Below are 15,544 nucleotides of genomic sequence, written 5' to 3' on the forward strand. Positions count from 1 at the left end.
TTAAGGACGCTGCTCGTGTTGCCTCGGCTGTCCTTTGAAACTGTGGACTTCTTCTCAACGAGCCATTAACGGTCCGTCTATTTTTCAATCCTTAAACGGAACTGGCACTTTCATGTTTTCTTCTTTTTATCTGCTCTCATGTGGAGCACAGAGTGGTTGGAAAGGAGTGAGCGGCAACAGATGGGCTTTGGAGCTGTGTTTGTTCCTCTACTCAAAGCTTGAAGAGCACAGAAAGCAGACAGTTAGTTTCCGAATCAAGCTCCTCGCTGTACTTAGAGGAGAGAAAAAAAAAAGAGAGAGTTCAAGATAGCGAACGGATACGGCAGACACAGATCTTTATATAAATGGTGAGATACCACCAGCAGACAAATAGTAAGGGTAGGATAAAGGTGTAAGTGTTTAACTACTGAAGCCGCAGCCGCGTCTTCAATAGTACCGTACGGACACTCTTAAAGTAAACAATTAATTATTATTCAAACCAAGATATTCTTAATGAATCGTGAACGTCAATTAAAAAGAAAAACGTGCTTGATGCAGCGAGCTGTAGGTCAAGCAATATTGGTTAAAAAAAATGTGGCTGAGGCCTTTGTGTGAAATCGGAACTACCGGGAGTCCCCAAATGCCGCTTTAATGTTCCCTTTAACACTGTATCGTGCTGTATACCAACTTAAAAGTGTCATCTGTAGTATCTTGTGTCCTCACAGAGAATCATTAGTTTCTCTCTTTATATATATTTTCTGTCTGCGAAGACGCGTGCGACATCTATTATTTGCCTAACTTTTCACCCGAAGGAAGATAACGCGAGTAGAGCACCAACTTCAGAAACCATTACAAAATGTCTTCACATAGATGTATAACGAAACGCAAACCTTCGTTCTAGCTCAACAAGAACCGTATGTTTAATGAGAGAAAGCTAAAAGTAAGTGGGTGGGTGTACTAAACTAAATCTTCAGTCTCACACATATGCGTTATCTCTGCCTCTGGATTTGCTAATGGCGTATTCATAATCAGACACCGCACAGCTGCCCAAGTGATTTCCGTAATCGTCTCCTGCAGCATCTCGAGACTCATCCCAACAAGTAACTTCGTCGCAAGCGCTTTCTGCAAAAAAAAAAAAAAAAAAAGAAAAGAAAAAGAATACTTCTACGGAGACATTACACAGGGTTCATATTTCTCCTTGTCCCCTTTTCAAGCAAACTGCTAACGCGAAAAACCCAAACCGACATTTAAATTGTTCTTTTTTTCTCTTCTCGTTATTCCTTCGGAGGCCGCAAGCCATTTTTGCCACCGTGCTAAGTCCGCCCCCTCGTGCTTCGTATTATCGAGGATGTTGTTTACAGGCTCTGCAGCGTAACCTGGATGGGAACGAAAGAAAAAGAAAGAAACAGCAGCAACGAACACAGTAACAGCAATAAGAAAGGAAAAAAAATATAAAAGAAGGAATAAAAAGGCATCATCATCAGACGCGACGCCAACCGTCGTGCGTAGCAAGCCAGGCAGCTCAAGGGAGCGAATTGGGGAGCGATATAAGGCGTCGCCTACAGGCATTTCCCTAAAGGGGAACACAAAGGCGCCTTCTCCCTCGTAGTACCCACTTCTTTGCGCGCCTTGCTTTCCATCGTCGCGCGTTCTTATCCCCGTCCTGTCCCAAGGAAAACATTCATCAGGGCGAAACGCGTGGAGCAAGCTTAGCAAAGAAAATAACGTAACAAAAGATGGAGAACTAGCCACGGAAAATGGTTTATTCTAACGGTGAAGATTTCCTTTTTTTTCCCTTCGTTTGCTTCGACGTAAGCTCGAGGAGTTAGCGCCGCGATGAGCAACCTGTCGAAGGAACTTACCCCGAAGAAAACGCGAACTTTAGTAACAACAATGCATTTGTTGACGGCGAGAAGTACTTATGGATGTCTTACTTTTGCGTGGCTTGATTCCTGACGCAGGCTCGAAGGGCTTTTCTTTTTTTATTGACGCCTTAACCTGCATGAGGTGATTTGGACTTCTCTGTCTTTTTGCCGTCTTACGCTTTTCTTTCTTCTTTAAACGAGCTTCATCTGTTGTTTCGACTCCCACGAGGACGCGTTCCGAAAAAAAGAAAAAAAGAAATGAAGACGCCAGCCCCCTGTCTTCCACCGATATACTTCGCCGCGCTTCTTCGTCGCCTTGACAACAATGCAAATGACGGCTCTTTCAAAGTGGATTTGGGGATATAGATACAAGCACGCACCTATATACGCCGCTGCGTTAGTCTGCAAAATAAAATAAGTGTGACACAAATAAAACTTTCTGCAGATACAGCAAGTGAAGGAACTACACAAGCCTAAAGGAAAAAAAAACAACAACAAAGATGAAGTGAACTGTGGAAGAATATAATAGAAATGCTGCAAGTATATATACTTGAAAGATGAACATTGCTACGTAGGGATTTGCTCGCGTTCTCACACGCGCTGCCATCACCGTGGATACGGTAGCGTGATTTAGCGCGTAGGGCTCCGGAATCTCGGATAAATACGCACGCAGCGGTGGGCTGGCGCGTAGCGCTTCGCTGCGCATGCTCCAACGCATTCTGCGGCGCTCGATATTCGCTTCAGCTCTTTCGGGCTCCTTGCCTCGTTTATGTGTCTGATGCCGGGAGCTTTGCCTTGAGGCTCGTATGATGGCTTTAGAGCGTCTTGCAACAGCCTCCGCTGTCGCCTTCACGAACGGCGAGTGCGTGCATGCTGCACTGACGTTGCGCTGCAGACGCTGCCGCGGCGCTCACGTTCGCTTGTGACACGAAAGCATGCACCTTTATGTACGGCACGAACGCGACTTGGGAAGCTTGCAGGATTTTTCTGGAGGCCATACGCTGCACCGCGTTCGGAGTGAGAAGAGAAGGTCCTTACGCATGATATACGATCGTCTGGGAGGGACCATTTTACTGGCGTCACATAGCCAGGCCTAGTGCTTTTGCGGTTGCTTTACGCGTCACGAGACGCGACACGCTACGCTAGAACATCCGAGTTGGGGGTAAGAAAGCATCTCTCGGGCACTGGCGACGTTTTCAACTGAATGAAGCAATCATATCACGACACAAAGTCGCAGACGTGGCACGCCTTAAAGGGACACTAAAGGTTACCAAAAACTCAAGTTAAAGTGGTAGAGCAATGTTCTAGAACGTCTAAGGCGTCAATGTAATCGCGAACAGAGCTTTAGTAACCGAGAAATTGAGGTAAATGCATGACACGATTTGAGACCCCCCAGCGACATTCCGGTACTAGCCCGATGACGAAAGCACTCCTCATAATTTGTGTTACGAATACTCAACTACTCGTATTAAAAATATCATTTCATTCGATTATAAGACGGAAAAAAATGCTACTTGTCTACGTCTATTCGATTCTAAGAAAAAATAACATTTTGACGTTACCCTTCAGTAATATGGGTGTTCGAAAGGTTTCGTTTTCGCTCGACTCTGCGCGCTCGACTCTGCGCCGCGCACACTTTGGAGTTTCAGTAGTTTCGTTATCGCGTCGTGCTGTGAGGGTTCTGCTGGCTCGCGAAACTTTCATTTGGAACAAGCAGCGAGAATGCCACGTCCATGTGATGTCGTGGGAAGCCCTCGTTGCTTTCCCGCTCCGGAGAGCCGGTGTCGAGGCCGCCGTCGTAGTACGCAACGACGCCGGCAGTGCGAGCCCTCAGCAGCAGGTCGCGCTCGCCGGTGCTCAAATCGCTGAAGTTGAGCCCACCATCGCGAGCCAATCTGTCGGTGTCAGGGTCCATTGCGACGAGCGTCGAAGTTTGCGTCATAGAATAAAGTACCAGCTTCTGGGCGTCTTGCGCTGGAGTTTGAGGTATAGTAGCGGCGCCTGGTGGCAGTGCGGGAAACGACATCTGGTTCGTGCCAGCTTGGGTCGTATTGAGCCCTAGCTGTGGCGAAGCACGTTTCTAGGCCGAATTTTGCGTCGATTCGCACTCTTTTATGCCCTGTTGCGAGTGCGAAAAGGCTCGTCACTTCTCACAGACCACGCCGACCACGCTGCGAGCTCGCCGGAGCCTATAGTTTAACGAAAACGGACTCTCCGTGTGCCGTGGGACGTAATTCGTTTCTCTTTCCGCTAGCCACCATACTCCCGCTTTCGCTCTGCTGTCGGCTCTGTCTTGGCTCTGTTTCTGGCCGCGCGTTTGCGTTTTCCGCAGAAAAGCCGTAGCGCCGTCTGCGGACGCTGTTCTACTCACCGATGGCGCAACGTCACTATGAGACCATGATGTCAGTACTCCTCGATCGGAGGGCGGGCGATTTTAACTGCGCTAGAGGTACGCGGACGCTTCAGAATGCATTTTCTCTTAAAATAAGTCTCTCCTTGGCACGAAACAAGCGTTTCGAGGTTTCTGTGATGGTATTTCAACAGTCCACGTTGACTTAATAGTAACCTTTAGTGTCCCTTTAAGTCAAGCTGCTGAACGTCACTGTAGGACGTCACCTCATGAATTGTCACCACAGCTGGACGCAACTAACCCGCGAACAAGCAGCGTGGCCAATGGGTACGGACTACACAGGTGGCAGTTAACATTTACAAACTATTTTCCCTACCGCGTACTCCGACTAAATTACGCGTGAAGGGCGCTCTGCGGTTTCATCAAGTTGTATCAATTTAAGGACTACTGGCTTCTTGCAGTCCGCCCTCTTTTTTTTTAAATGCGACAGCATTATAGGCGGACCTCACTCACTTTGTATAGGTACCTGTGTGAGAAAAATATATAAGACGATGCTGAAAGGGAGTGCAGTCTAACACAGCGTCTCAATGTGCTGGCAACCACGAACAAAGAAGGTGAGAAAGTGACACGTGACGTACATGCCAGACATTTCAAAGGGCGATTTTGGCAAGATAGAAACACGCTTCCGATCATGGCCTAATGGTTAGAGGATTGGGCTGCTGCGCTGGAAGACGGAGATTCGACCTCACTATCAGTGACGCATTATCTTGTAGCATTAAAGGCGGACTTCACCTACATTGGAGGTATCTAATGTTGAATTCCAATGGCAGATCGCGAGCGCTCGGCCGGATCACGAACGGAGCGCGTCGTTCCGACTGAGATCGCTCTCGTCAAAAATGCGAATGGAATGCGTGCGCTGCCACGTGCCCACTTAGTAAGGGGAAATCAAGCGAGAGAGCGCTAGACTAGAGGTGGATCGGGTAGGCCTCATTCCCATCACCGCCATCATCTGGATCATCCCGGCATTCCGTGCGTTTGTTTTTCTTCCGCGTCGGAAGAATCGTCACTGGACTTCGGAACTTATAGTGCCCGAGTCGGAGCTGTCACTATCCAGGAGCAGGAACAAAAACGCACGGCGCGACAAAGCGTCCATGTTTTCTGTGTTCTCCATAGCTGCCCGCAGCCGGAAACAGGCGACCGTGATAGGAAGCAGAGGCGGGTGAAGGAAATACGTCACGCGGACTTCCGGTCAAATCTGCCGATTTCGGCGGAGCAAATATGTTTGCTCCGTAGAGCGATGCGGAATTGGTGGCTGGTCCCAATCTGTCATTGGAACACACAACTCACGCTCTCATTATGAAATTGGAATAGGATTGCTCCATGCGGAGCAAAAAAACTTGATCTGGATCTACCACTGGAATTCAACATAACAGAAAACTAGAGGAGCATTGAGCATACGCGAGCGCCTCACAGGGTGCGCAATATCGCAAGTTTGCAAGAGGTACAGGATATAAAAACGTAAATTTGATAGGCGAGAGTGTGCAAGGATGCGCGTGACGCACGCGCGCGCAGCTATCGAGGCGTCGGCAGCTCGTAGGAAGAAGCGGGCCGATCCTGGAGATAGTGGAAAAGTAAACTGAGCCGTCGACATGCTGTTCTGGGCCCAGTAATCGCTACGCTGCAAAACGTGTTGCAGTAGACGAACCGTTTTGTAGCATTTATACAACGGCATCACGAAAGCGTCGCTTCACGTAGATTCGAACCATTGTGCGCCGAATATGACGTGTTTCATCATCATCATCATCATCATCATCATCATTCTGGTTACGCCCACTGCAGTGACCGGCTAAATACAAACAGCACTTACGAACTAAAAGCCTTCGTTAATTCTACCTCCGTATCTGCAACCTTCACGATTTGCCCATTCTCTCCTCTCAATCAGGGCGCGGAGTGAGCTAAACGGGAAAGTGCCGAAGTCCAGCGCGAGCGTCAGTGAAAGCATAACAGACCCCAATCGCACAACTTCACTTATGTAAGAGCACTTCGTTGATAGGCGTTTGGCCATCTGTAAATCATGGTAGCCGTAGCCATGGTAACGTGTAACGAGGCGATAGCCACGACGATGGCCAATCGCGGGCCTCACTTACATAAGAAACGTCTTGTGAATGACGGCGGGAGCGTATATGTATACGCATATCGTGGAGGAATGAAGACTCAGTGCAACGACTGAAGGAGAAGAGACCATGAGGCGGAGGTGACGAGAATCGGCCGATCGAGATTAAGAAGCTTGAGCTTGGTTACTTTTGCTAGGATTTGTTTGGCGGAGCCAGGTGGAGTAAATAGTACCCGCAGCATCGATGGTGCCCGCCACTTCTGCACTACTTAACTTTAAGAAAAGAGCCCGAGGTGAACAAAGAATGATACAGATTGCTTCGCGCCAAAATTTTTACATGATGTAACAACGAAAAACAATGACCAGTCTCTTCAAGCTTTACTGAGAAGGTGAAGCGGTTCAGAATAGGTGTACTACATCTAGAAGATTTCAGCTATTTACACTGTCGAACTGCACTATGGCATTGAATCAAATGGTTTGACCATCTTTGATTAAGTCGATTGTTATTCTATGTTCACCTGTCGCCTTTCCTCGTTTCACGTCTTCTAAGGCCCTTCTAACTTCATCGCTAGTCATAGAAGGAACCTCTGTAACCTTTTGATTACTACTTTCAAAGGAGGTTTCCTCGCTACTCTGGGTTTTGTACAGGTGAGTATAGAATTCCTCCGCTGCTTTTACTATATCTTCGAAATTGTTGATGATAGATGCACTTAGTAATGAGTTCGTCATCATCAACACATCACTAAGTGCACCTATATTAGGCGAAGACGTTTGCACTTCTGCCTTCGTCCCCTGTTCGCTCCTAGCCTTTGCAGAGATAAGTGCGATCGTTCCGCCCTGTGATAACTGAAATACTCTGGCTGAGCAGCTGCTGTGCCTCAAAGATTGACGCTCTTGACTTGGACCAGTCCTGTCTGACAAACTAGGCATAGTTGCTCTATCGCTTTAATTTAGAATGCTCTTAGTTATACGTGGCAGGGTCCTTTGTGAAGACTGGTTATTTTCAGGATTTATGATCGTTTTTGTCTTTACTGCCGCCTTCAAACGTATAGCCGTTACAGCCTTGATGTCAATGGGTCTCTTACTATTTGTTTCACGTCAGTAAAAAAAAAAAGGGCAAGTGCAGCAGTGATGTTAGGTTTCTTGATTCTTTGGTACGATTGTAAAAGTGCGTCAAAGTGGAATTACTACTAAGGTTAGTGAGTAGTACAATGTTGTGTTTGTCTAAGATTTCCTGGTGCGGCAACGCCTCCTTATACCGTGTATCCCAGCTGAAGTTGGCCTAGGTGTTTAATGAAAAAAAAAAAAAAAAACTAGGATAAAGGTGCAAGATACAATTATAAGACCTATGGCGTTATGACGAATGAACGACGTAGGTCGTAAATTTGTATCTATGTGCCGCGTTCCTAATATATATATATATATTGTCACGTGGTGGTGACGTTAAGAACACAGTGGCAATACTGTGAAAGGCAAAACTAGATTTTATTGGGCGAACCTGTGCCCACAAAACAGGCTACACTTATAGCACAACGAAAGCGGCGAACACAGTCGGCGATCGTCGAAAATCTGATCAGCGGGTCAAGCGCGTCGGCTTTTATAGAGCAGTCGTCGAATGTTCCAGACTAATCGTTCGGACCCGCGTGCCTTCCACAAAGTTCTACACCATTCGCGTCAGGTGATGAAATCAGATAACATAAGGTTCGGCGACAACAGACAACGGATAGAAGCATCGATAACTTTCCAGAAACGTCGGATACATGCAGGCACGTCCGTCGCTGTGCGATTACAGTTGTTAAGCGGCGAAACGTGGTCGCCCGATAACGATAAGTACACGTGTCAATATATATATATATATTCGTTGAACAGCTTGGCTAACGTTAGCTGGAACATCCTATATACTAAAGATAACTCTCGCCTGGCTTCATTGAGGGCACCTATTTTATTATGGATGGATGGATGGATGAAAAACTTTATTAGGGTCCTTTAGGGCGCGCACTAGCGTGCAGCGGGCCGCTCCCACATCGGGACAGAGAGGCCGAGCCTCTCCGCCGCGTCGCGGGTCCGTTGGACAGCCCATAACTATTCTTCGAGGTTGGGACTGTGTAGGACCGCATCCCAACGTGAAGAAGTGTTGCTCTCATCGCCGCGTAACGCAAGACATCACCAGAGCATGTGAGGTAAATTCGCTAAGTCATTGCATAGTGCACATGCATTTGTTGTCTGAATTTCGGGGTACATCTTGTGATTATTATTAACAGTGTTTATTATAACCTGCTGATAGCTTGTGCATTATGATTAGGAACATTCTTTAGTTCACCTTGGCTGACGGAGTGGAAGAGCGTAGAAACCAGCACTAGTTATTCTACACGAGTTTTGCCTGCTGTAATGCGAAATATCAGTCGTACCTTCCTTCGTTTGATAATGTTATCTGTGTCAAATATAGGCGGGTAAATAGTGCAGCCCTTGTTTCAACGAAAACAAAACAAAACAAAGCCGTATCGTCTTGTTTTACGATAATGCGTCATTCCTTTCCTAGAGATGCTTTCAAACGTAACTCTAGTATTCGCGACGGAATTTTCGCAAATGCGAGAGCTAACAGACGAAAACACGGGAACAAGGTAAATACGCCGGGAAATGAAGGACGTGATGTGCTGTGAAAAAAAAAGAAAAGCAAGAAAAAATAGAGCGAGAATCGCATGTTTGTAATCGAAAGACGGGCGATAGGTGGCCGAAGAAGCGTAGTGCACTACCTTTGTTCGCAATCGATTTCGGCGTACACGTTCTGTACACAGAAGTAGGCCGAGCACAAAAACGATAGTGTTCAGTCCGAATGGCGGCTTTGTTGCCGCCCCAGACGAGACGGAACGGCAAAGAACAAGATTAAAGAACGAATAAACGCAAGCACGCATACATCGAAGGCTCTCTTTGACCTATTTATGGCCAGCACGAGGCTCGCTGAAATCGCGCACAAAAGGCACCGGAAGCGACCATTTCCACACAGCTATACAATGCTTGCGAAGGCAACTTCTGTATCCGTGTCGGCCAGTGGAGGGAAAAAGAAAGAAGCCACGTGGCGGCACTGCTGCGCTCCTGAATGGGGCACGAACGTACCCCCAGAATGAGAGATATATATACACACGTTCGCTCTGTGCTCTGTGGTTCCGTCCGAAGCGCGCCATTAGTGATAAATAAATGGGTGTTAACGAAGGGAGAGTAAGTGGAATGATGAATGAGATCGCGCCAAGCTAATGGGGCCCTGAGCAACTCTTTATCGAAGTCGAGAAATGCATTTGAAGTTAAAGTAGACTGTTTCAGAAATGCCTTGTCGCAAATACTGCTTCAATGCTGTCGGCATAAGCGGAGTTACTGGCAATCGAACGTCACGCATGATACCAATATAGGGGTGCTCCCGCTTCTTCCCTAAAGCCTTGCACTGCGAAGGCTATAGCGGAGCGGGGCGTCCCTAACGACGCTCCGCCTACTGAACTCCATCGCGGCGCGCAGTTCATATTTGATTTTGGACGCTCAGGTAGACGCCACTATTTTTGACTGTGGCGCCTACAACGTGTCAAACGCGATATGACGCGCCAAAGGCTCAGTCAGCGCAGTCGTCGTGGCACCCCACGGCGGCCGCGGTACACCGTAACTGCACGCAACTGTAGTGCGTATGCACATCGTTTGCTTTGTGCACGACAGGGCTTATGCGCACGCTCGCACTCATGTGCAGCTGTTTGGCAGTGCTACGTGGTGAGGACAGGCTTTGTCCTGCACCAGCTTGACCGACGGATAGTAGCTGCTAGTAGCCACGTACAACTTGCGCATTTCGAAGGGCTGTCAACAGCTCAATCCGAAGCGAAGTCTGCCAAGGCGTCTAGCCAGGAGCCTAGCCAGGAGCCTAGCCAGGAGCGGCCAGGAGTGAGTGTGCGTTGACAAGCGTGCGTGAAGTGTGATCTTAAGTTTCTTATCGTTGGAGGATAGTTGAATGTTCGAAATTAAACAAAATCAGCGAGACCAGACGGCTACGACACCGATAAGCAGGGCGTCCAAGGTTTAATTTCGACGTGGGTGGCCGCGGTCGAGCGTGAGCAGACGACAGTCGGTTTCTTGCCGAAGCACGTAGTTATTATCGAAATTCGAAAGCAGATTTTCCTTTAGTTGAGCCTGTGTAATAAACTGCGCGAATAGCTATACACAGTAACAGTAGAAAGAAGCGCACTAGTCGAAACACCTTCTTGGTTGATGTGCAGCTATTGGCCAATAGCAGCCGCCTATGGGAATATGTTACGTCACGACGTAAAGCGCCCAGAAAAGAGTGAGGAGTAGGCTTCTTTTGAGAAGAGAGTGTTCGTGAAAAACGTGACCTGGCGCTCCACTTGTGAGCTCCACGCGCCGCGCATGACTGCAAAATTTGGCTGCGATGTTCACGGCAGCGTATGATATTCGCGGACTGCGGTGGTTCAGGACTCGTTTAAAAAATCGATAGCCGCAAACACACCCAATCGCGCACGCACGCACGCACGCATGTACACTCGCACGCACACGTAAGAGTACGCGGCACACTACTCGAACGTTCTTTACAGCCGATATGGTAAAAAATGAAGCGCATTGCCACTGCTGTGAATTGCTAGAATTCCGAACGGCGTGCATGCCGTGCAGCACAATCGAGAAGTTTTTGCTTGAGCACAAAAGAAATGATGTCATCGGCCCTAGTATTGAAGCAGGTCAAATATTTAGATTGAAATTCGAGTTACGCTCGCTTCGGGTAGACATGGCACCCGCCAGTTGTCACCGCCAGCTCTGCACCTCGTGTCTGCCGACACGTTCCGGTAGATACATCTGCACCAGTACGCCACGATAATGCTCATCGTTTGCGCGCGTGAATTCTCGAGTAGCTGCGCAGGCACACAAGCAACCAAGCGCACGCGCTTGCGCAAGCGCGACGGGGAGTGCGCAAACACCAACCTTCAAGCGCGAGCTGAGCGGCCCCCTGGGCCGAGCTCTCGTGTCCGTAGGCGACGCACTGATACATGCCGCGGTCCGACCTCTGCACGGCGCTCACGTGCAGCTCGGTCTGGTCCACGACCCGCACGCGGCCCCCGGGCATGACGGGCTGCTGGTTGCGAAGCCACGTGACCGCGGACACGGGAAAGCCGCGCACCGAGCAGTTGAACACCACGGTGCGTCCCTCGCGAGTCAGCACGCTGCTCGGACTCACGGTCACCTTCAGAGGCACTGCGAGGAACGGTGGGTACAAGCGCGGCCACGTGTGTCACGTTTGGCGTAATTTTGGCGTAATAGTTCTGCGGAAGCCCGCAAGGTGGCGAGAAGTAATTAATAAAGTGAGACATCCACCCAATCGTAGCAATTGCTACAAAGGAAAAAGTGAGACATCCACCCAATCGTAGCAATTGCTACAAAGGAAACCCTTTCCTTTGTAGCAATTGACATACGATTGGGTGGATGTCCCACTTTCCCTTTATTAGTTACGTAATTTTAGAAGCTGAGGAATCGTCTCTGTCGCAGAGTAGCTAGATGATGAGCAGAGCCGTGCAACATCGAGAGCTTCGCGCAAAAAGTACACATTTAAAGGCGCTTATTTGGATACGCTGAAGTCGTCATCAATATTGTCATCTATGAGGTGACACAGTGCGTTTCTCTGGCACGACTATCCTCGTACTACTTTTAACGTACAGCATGGACAACAGGCGACGCAGAGGTGACCAGTCAAAATACGTTGTGAACTAGTCATGGGCGTTGCATAATGAGCGGAATAACTAGCCGCAATAAAGTGCTTTAGCTTACACTTACCATTACAATTACTGATCCCTATTATCCACAACGGCATGAGCGCAGTGGGCAGCAGGCGGTGTCGTTAACGGTTGAAAATGCATAAACTTCTCTCGCCAACAAACAAGCCGAATGCACGTGCCGAGTTGCAATAACAAGTTTACATAAGTTGACTGAAGAGAGCTTCACCGGATGTTGCTAATATCGCCGTGTTTTTGTTACACTCGCTGGCTGGATGTGTTACTGGCAAGGAAAAAGGCACGTTTTGTTCAGGAACTTTTTAATGCCTGTTTTTTTTGCCCGCTGTACTCAATCACTCTGCTTTGATAAATTGTGAGGACGCTCGCCTATAACAGCGTAATAAAACTGGGTTATGTTGTTTTGTTGAAGTAGTCAGTTTTCTATACTGATATGACTAGCGGGAACGTGCTGCACTGTAGTTGTGCATAATTGAATTCTGGGGTTTTACGTGCCTAAAGGTCGATTTCAATGTGAGGCACGCCGTAGTGGGAGACTGCGGATCAATTTTGGCCGCCAGGGGATCTTTAACGTGCCCCAAATGCGCGGGACACGGGCGTTATTGCATTTTGCCCCCATCGAAAGCCGCCGCGGTCGGGATATCATCCCGCGACCTCGTGCTTAGCAGCGCAACACCGTAGCCGCTAAGCCTCCGGGGCGGGTATTGTGCATAAGAACCATTTATTGCGCCGTCTTGAACAACGATACATCGAAGAAACGAAATTTCTGATCTCTACATTCTGCGTTGCTGATTGTGACGATTGTGATATATCCAGCTGTTTTTCTGTAGTTAATGGTTATATCGAGCACTGTCCTTTCTGCATATATTGAAGTTTTTATTTTGTTTTTCCTTGCAGTCATCATTTACGTCTATGTGCAGCAAGACCCCTCCCCATCTTTCCGCTTCTCCTTTCCAGTTGTTCGATACTGTCTTTATGACTGGCGACCTTACGGAGAAAACAGCGAAATTATATTAAATATGCAGTGACTAGAACGAATGTAGTCGTTCCAGCAAACGAGCCAGCTCGAAATGGATCAATATCTTTAACAGCATGCAACCTACGAACACTTTTGAACTGCTTTAGGACATGCAATGTCTCCGGTCGCTTTCTTCTAACGAAACGGTTAAATGAGATTAGTGCAAATATAAAAACGTGGGACTTGTGTTCGTGAAGAGGTACGGCTTTTTCGAAGCAGCTAACGACGATTGACATGTGTACCCTGCGTTCGCTTTAGTTATTCGTCGCCGTCTGGTTCTGCAAGCGACTGTGCAGTTAATATGGCGAACAACCAGATTCGTTTTCTTGCTTTGCAGAAGTGCGTTACTTATGCAGGAACGGTGCCCTACAAATAAAGGGTTTCGTTCGAGTCAGACTGCTTAACTAAACCAATGTCTTAGTCAAACGAAGCAGTGTAACTATGTAGTCGGAGCACGTATATGAATCAAATAGGATTGGTGCAGACATGTGCGCATATAGAATTTCTCTCACTGTGCGTTTCACAAAACTGCATTATCGCTGCGTTTTAGGCAACAATCGAACGAAAATCTGGAATCCCAGTCAGAGTCTGGTTTTAGTGTAGGATTAGGTAGAATTTCAACCCGCCGTGGTGGCTTAGCGGCTTTGGTGTTCCGCTTCTAAGCACGAAGTCGCGGGATCGAATCCCGGCCGCGGAGGCCGCATTTCGAATTGGGAGAAATGCAAGAACGCCCGCGCTTCGTGAATTGGGGGCACGTCAAAATTATTCCGGAGGCTCTTACTACGACGTGCCTCACAATAAAATTGTGGTGTTAGTACGTAAAACGCCGGAATATATTCAAGATTAAATATAATATGGAACTTTATTTTGCATTGATGGGGTAACTGATCTCCTTATGGTCGTTTAGCCGTAATAACTGGTGTGGACAAGGAAGTGGACACACACAAGCAGAACTTGCTTGCACCCGTCCGTCACTCCGCCAAAATAGTCCAAGTATGTCTTAATAACGAAGCTGAGCATTTACTCTCGTTAAATGATCACAGTTAGTTCATCTGAGCTACTTCAATGAAGAAAGTGAGCATTTACACGAACAGAACCAATTAATTCTTGTTTTTATTTGTTACTTTCACGCATGTTTGTTGAAATTCCACAAGCTCCTGCAAAACAAAAGCGAGCTGGTTCGGTTTTCTTTCGTTGTTTTGTTTTTGCTTTGCTGACGCGCAGTACGAAGAGTTGTTATTTACAAAAGATTTTGTGGAATTGCCTCGCACGTTCTTTCTTCTTCTTTTATATAAAAGCGGGAACTACAAGAGTGTCTGCGATTTCACTATCAGTGCCTGCGCTAGCCTCTGAAATTGCCTGTCGCATCTGCTCGTGACGCGTTGTAGGAAGGCTGTTGTTGGAAGATATTTATTTTGATCTACTCGTACTGATTATTTTTTTTTCTGGAAGAATACCAGACCCTTGCACTATCATGTCAATACGCGTCCCTGTGGGAAAATTCTGTGTTGGTCTTCCAGTGTTGTAAACTGCCACGGGCGAAAGCGATCTTCATTGACAGCTTTCATCGATGCGTTCTGACTCTTTGTGTTGTATGATTGCTTACCATTTGTTTCGTAAGCGACAAAGCACTGAATCAAATAAGTAGTTCTTCATTACTCTAGAAGTCACTAATTTAGCAGAAACATTACAGCTTATAATAAAGGTAATTGATTTGTTAACGAAACAATTAGTAAATGTAGTTATTCACAAGGAATGAGGTGATTTGTAATGGCTAACGTGCTTTAGTGCGTGATTGCTCTAGAAAGTAATTGGTTTAGCCGAAGCATTACAGCTTGTAAAGAAAGGCGTTGGTGCGCTAACAAAAGAATGAATAAACGTGATTTATGACATGTAAGGAATTACTTGTAATGGGTAGCGCGCACTAGTATAGTTGACTACCCTCGAAAGTAAATAATTTAGCAGCAACGTTACCGCTTGGAAAGAAATACGTGACATCTTAGCAAAAATATGATTACGTGTGATTAATAACAAGCATTGAATCAGTTTTCGCGAGTTACGTGCGGGCATGCTGAAGACCGTAATACGCACTAGTCACGACGACTTCGAAGAGGGCGCGGTCTTCACCGGCCGTGTTATTGGCGACGCACACGAAGGTGCCGGCATCCTGTCGCATGGTGGACTGGACGAGCAGGAAGCCTCGGTACACGCGTATCCTGCCTCCGCTTCCAGTGCTGGAGCCCAGCGGGATGGTGAGCGAGTCCTTCTTGCGGTACCAGCGATAGGTGGGCGCAGGGTACCCTTGTGCCACGCATGCCAGACGAAGCGGGTCGCCGGCCGACAGTTTCACCGTCTGCTTCAGTCTGCGGATCCGAGGCGGCAGGTAGTTCGACGTGTCTGTGGGGAAAAGAGAGAACCAAGTGGTGTGATCAATCAATCAATCAATCAATC

The 15,544-nt window shown here is 47.5% G+C and overlaps 1 protein-coding gene across 2 annotated transcripts in view; it reads right to left on the bottom strand.

The window, feature by feature from the left end:
* Positions 1 to 15,544, bottom strand: part of LOC126536805 (cell adhesion molecule Dscam1-like) — a 505,486-nt gene that overhangs the window by 102,742 nt on the left and 387,200 nt on the right. For both annotated transcript variants that reach the window (XM_055074009.1, XM_055074008.1), the window contains exons 5-6: positions 15,185 to 15,490; positions 11,273 to 11,542 (exon numbers count right to left, since the gene is read on the bottom strand). In XM_055074009.1, the coding sequence (XP_054929984.1) occupies positions 11,273 to 11,542; positions 15,185 to 15,490 (576 nt within the window). The remainder of the gene's footprint in view (positions 1 to 11,272; positions 11,543 to 15,184; positions 15,491 to 15,544) is intronic.

Source organism: Dermacentor andersoni, chromosome 4, assembly GCF_023375885.2.
Source record: "Dermacentor andersoni chromosome 4, qqDerAnde1_hic_scaffold, whole genome shotgun sequence".
Taxonomy (NCBI): domain Eukaryota; kingdom Metazoa; phylum Arthropoda; class Arachnida; order Ixodida; family Ixodidae; genus Dermacentor; species Dermacentor andersoni.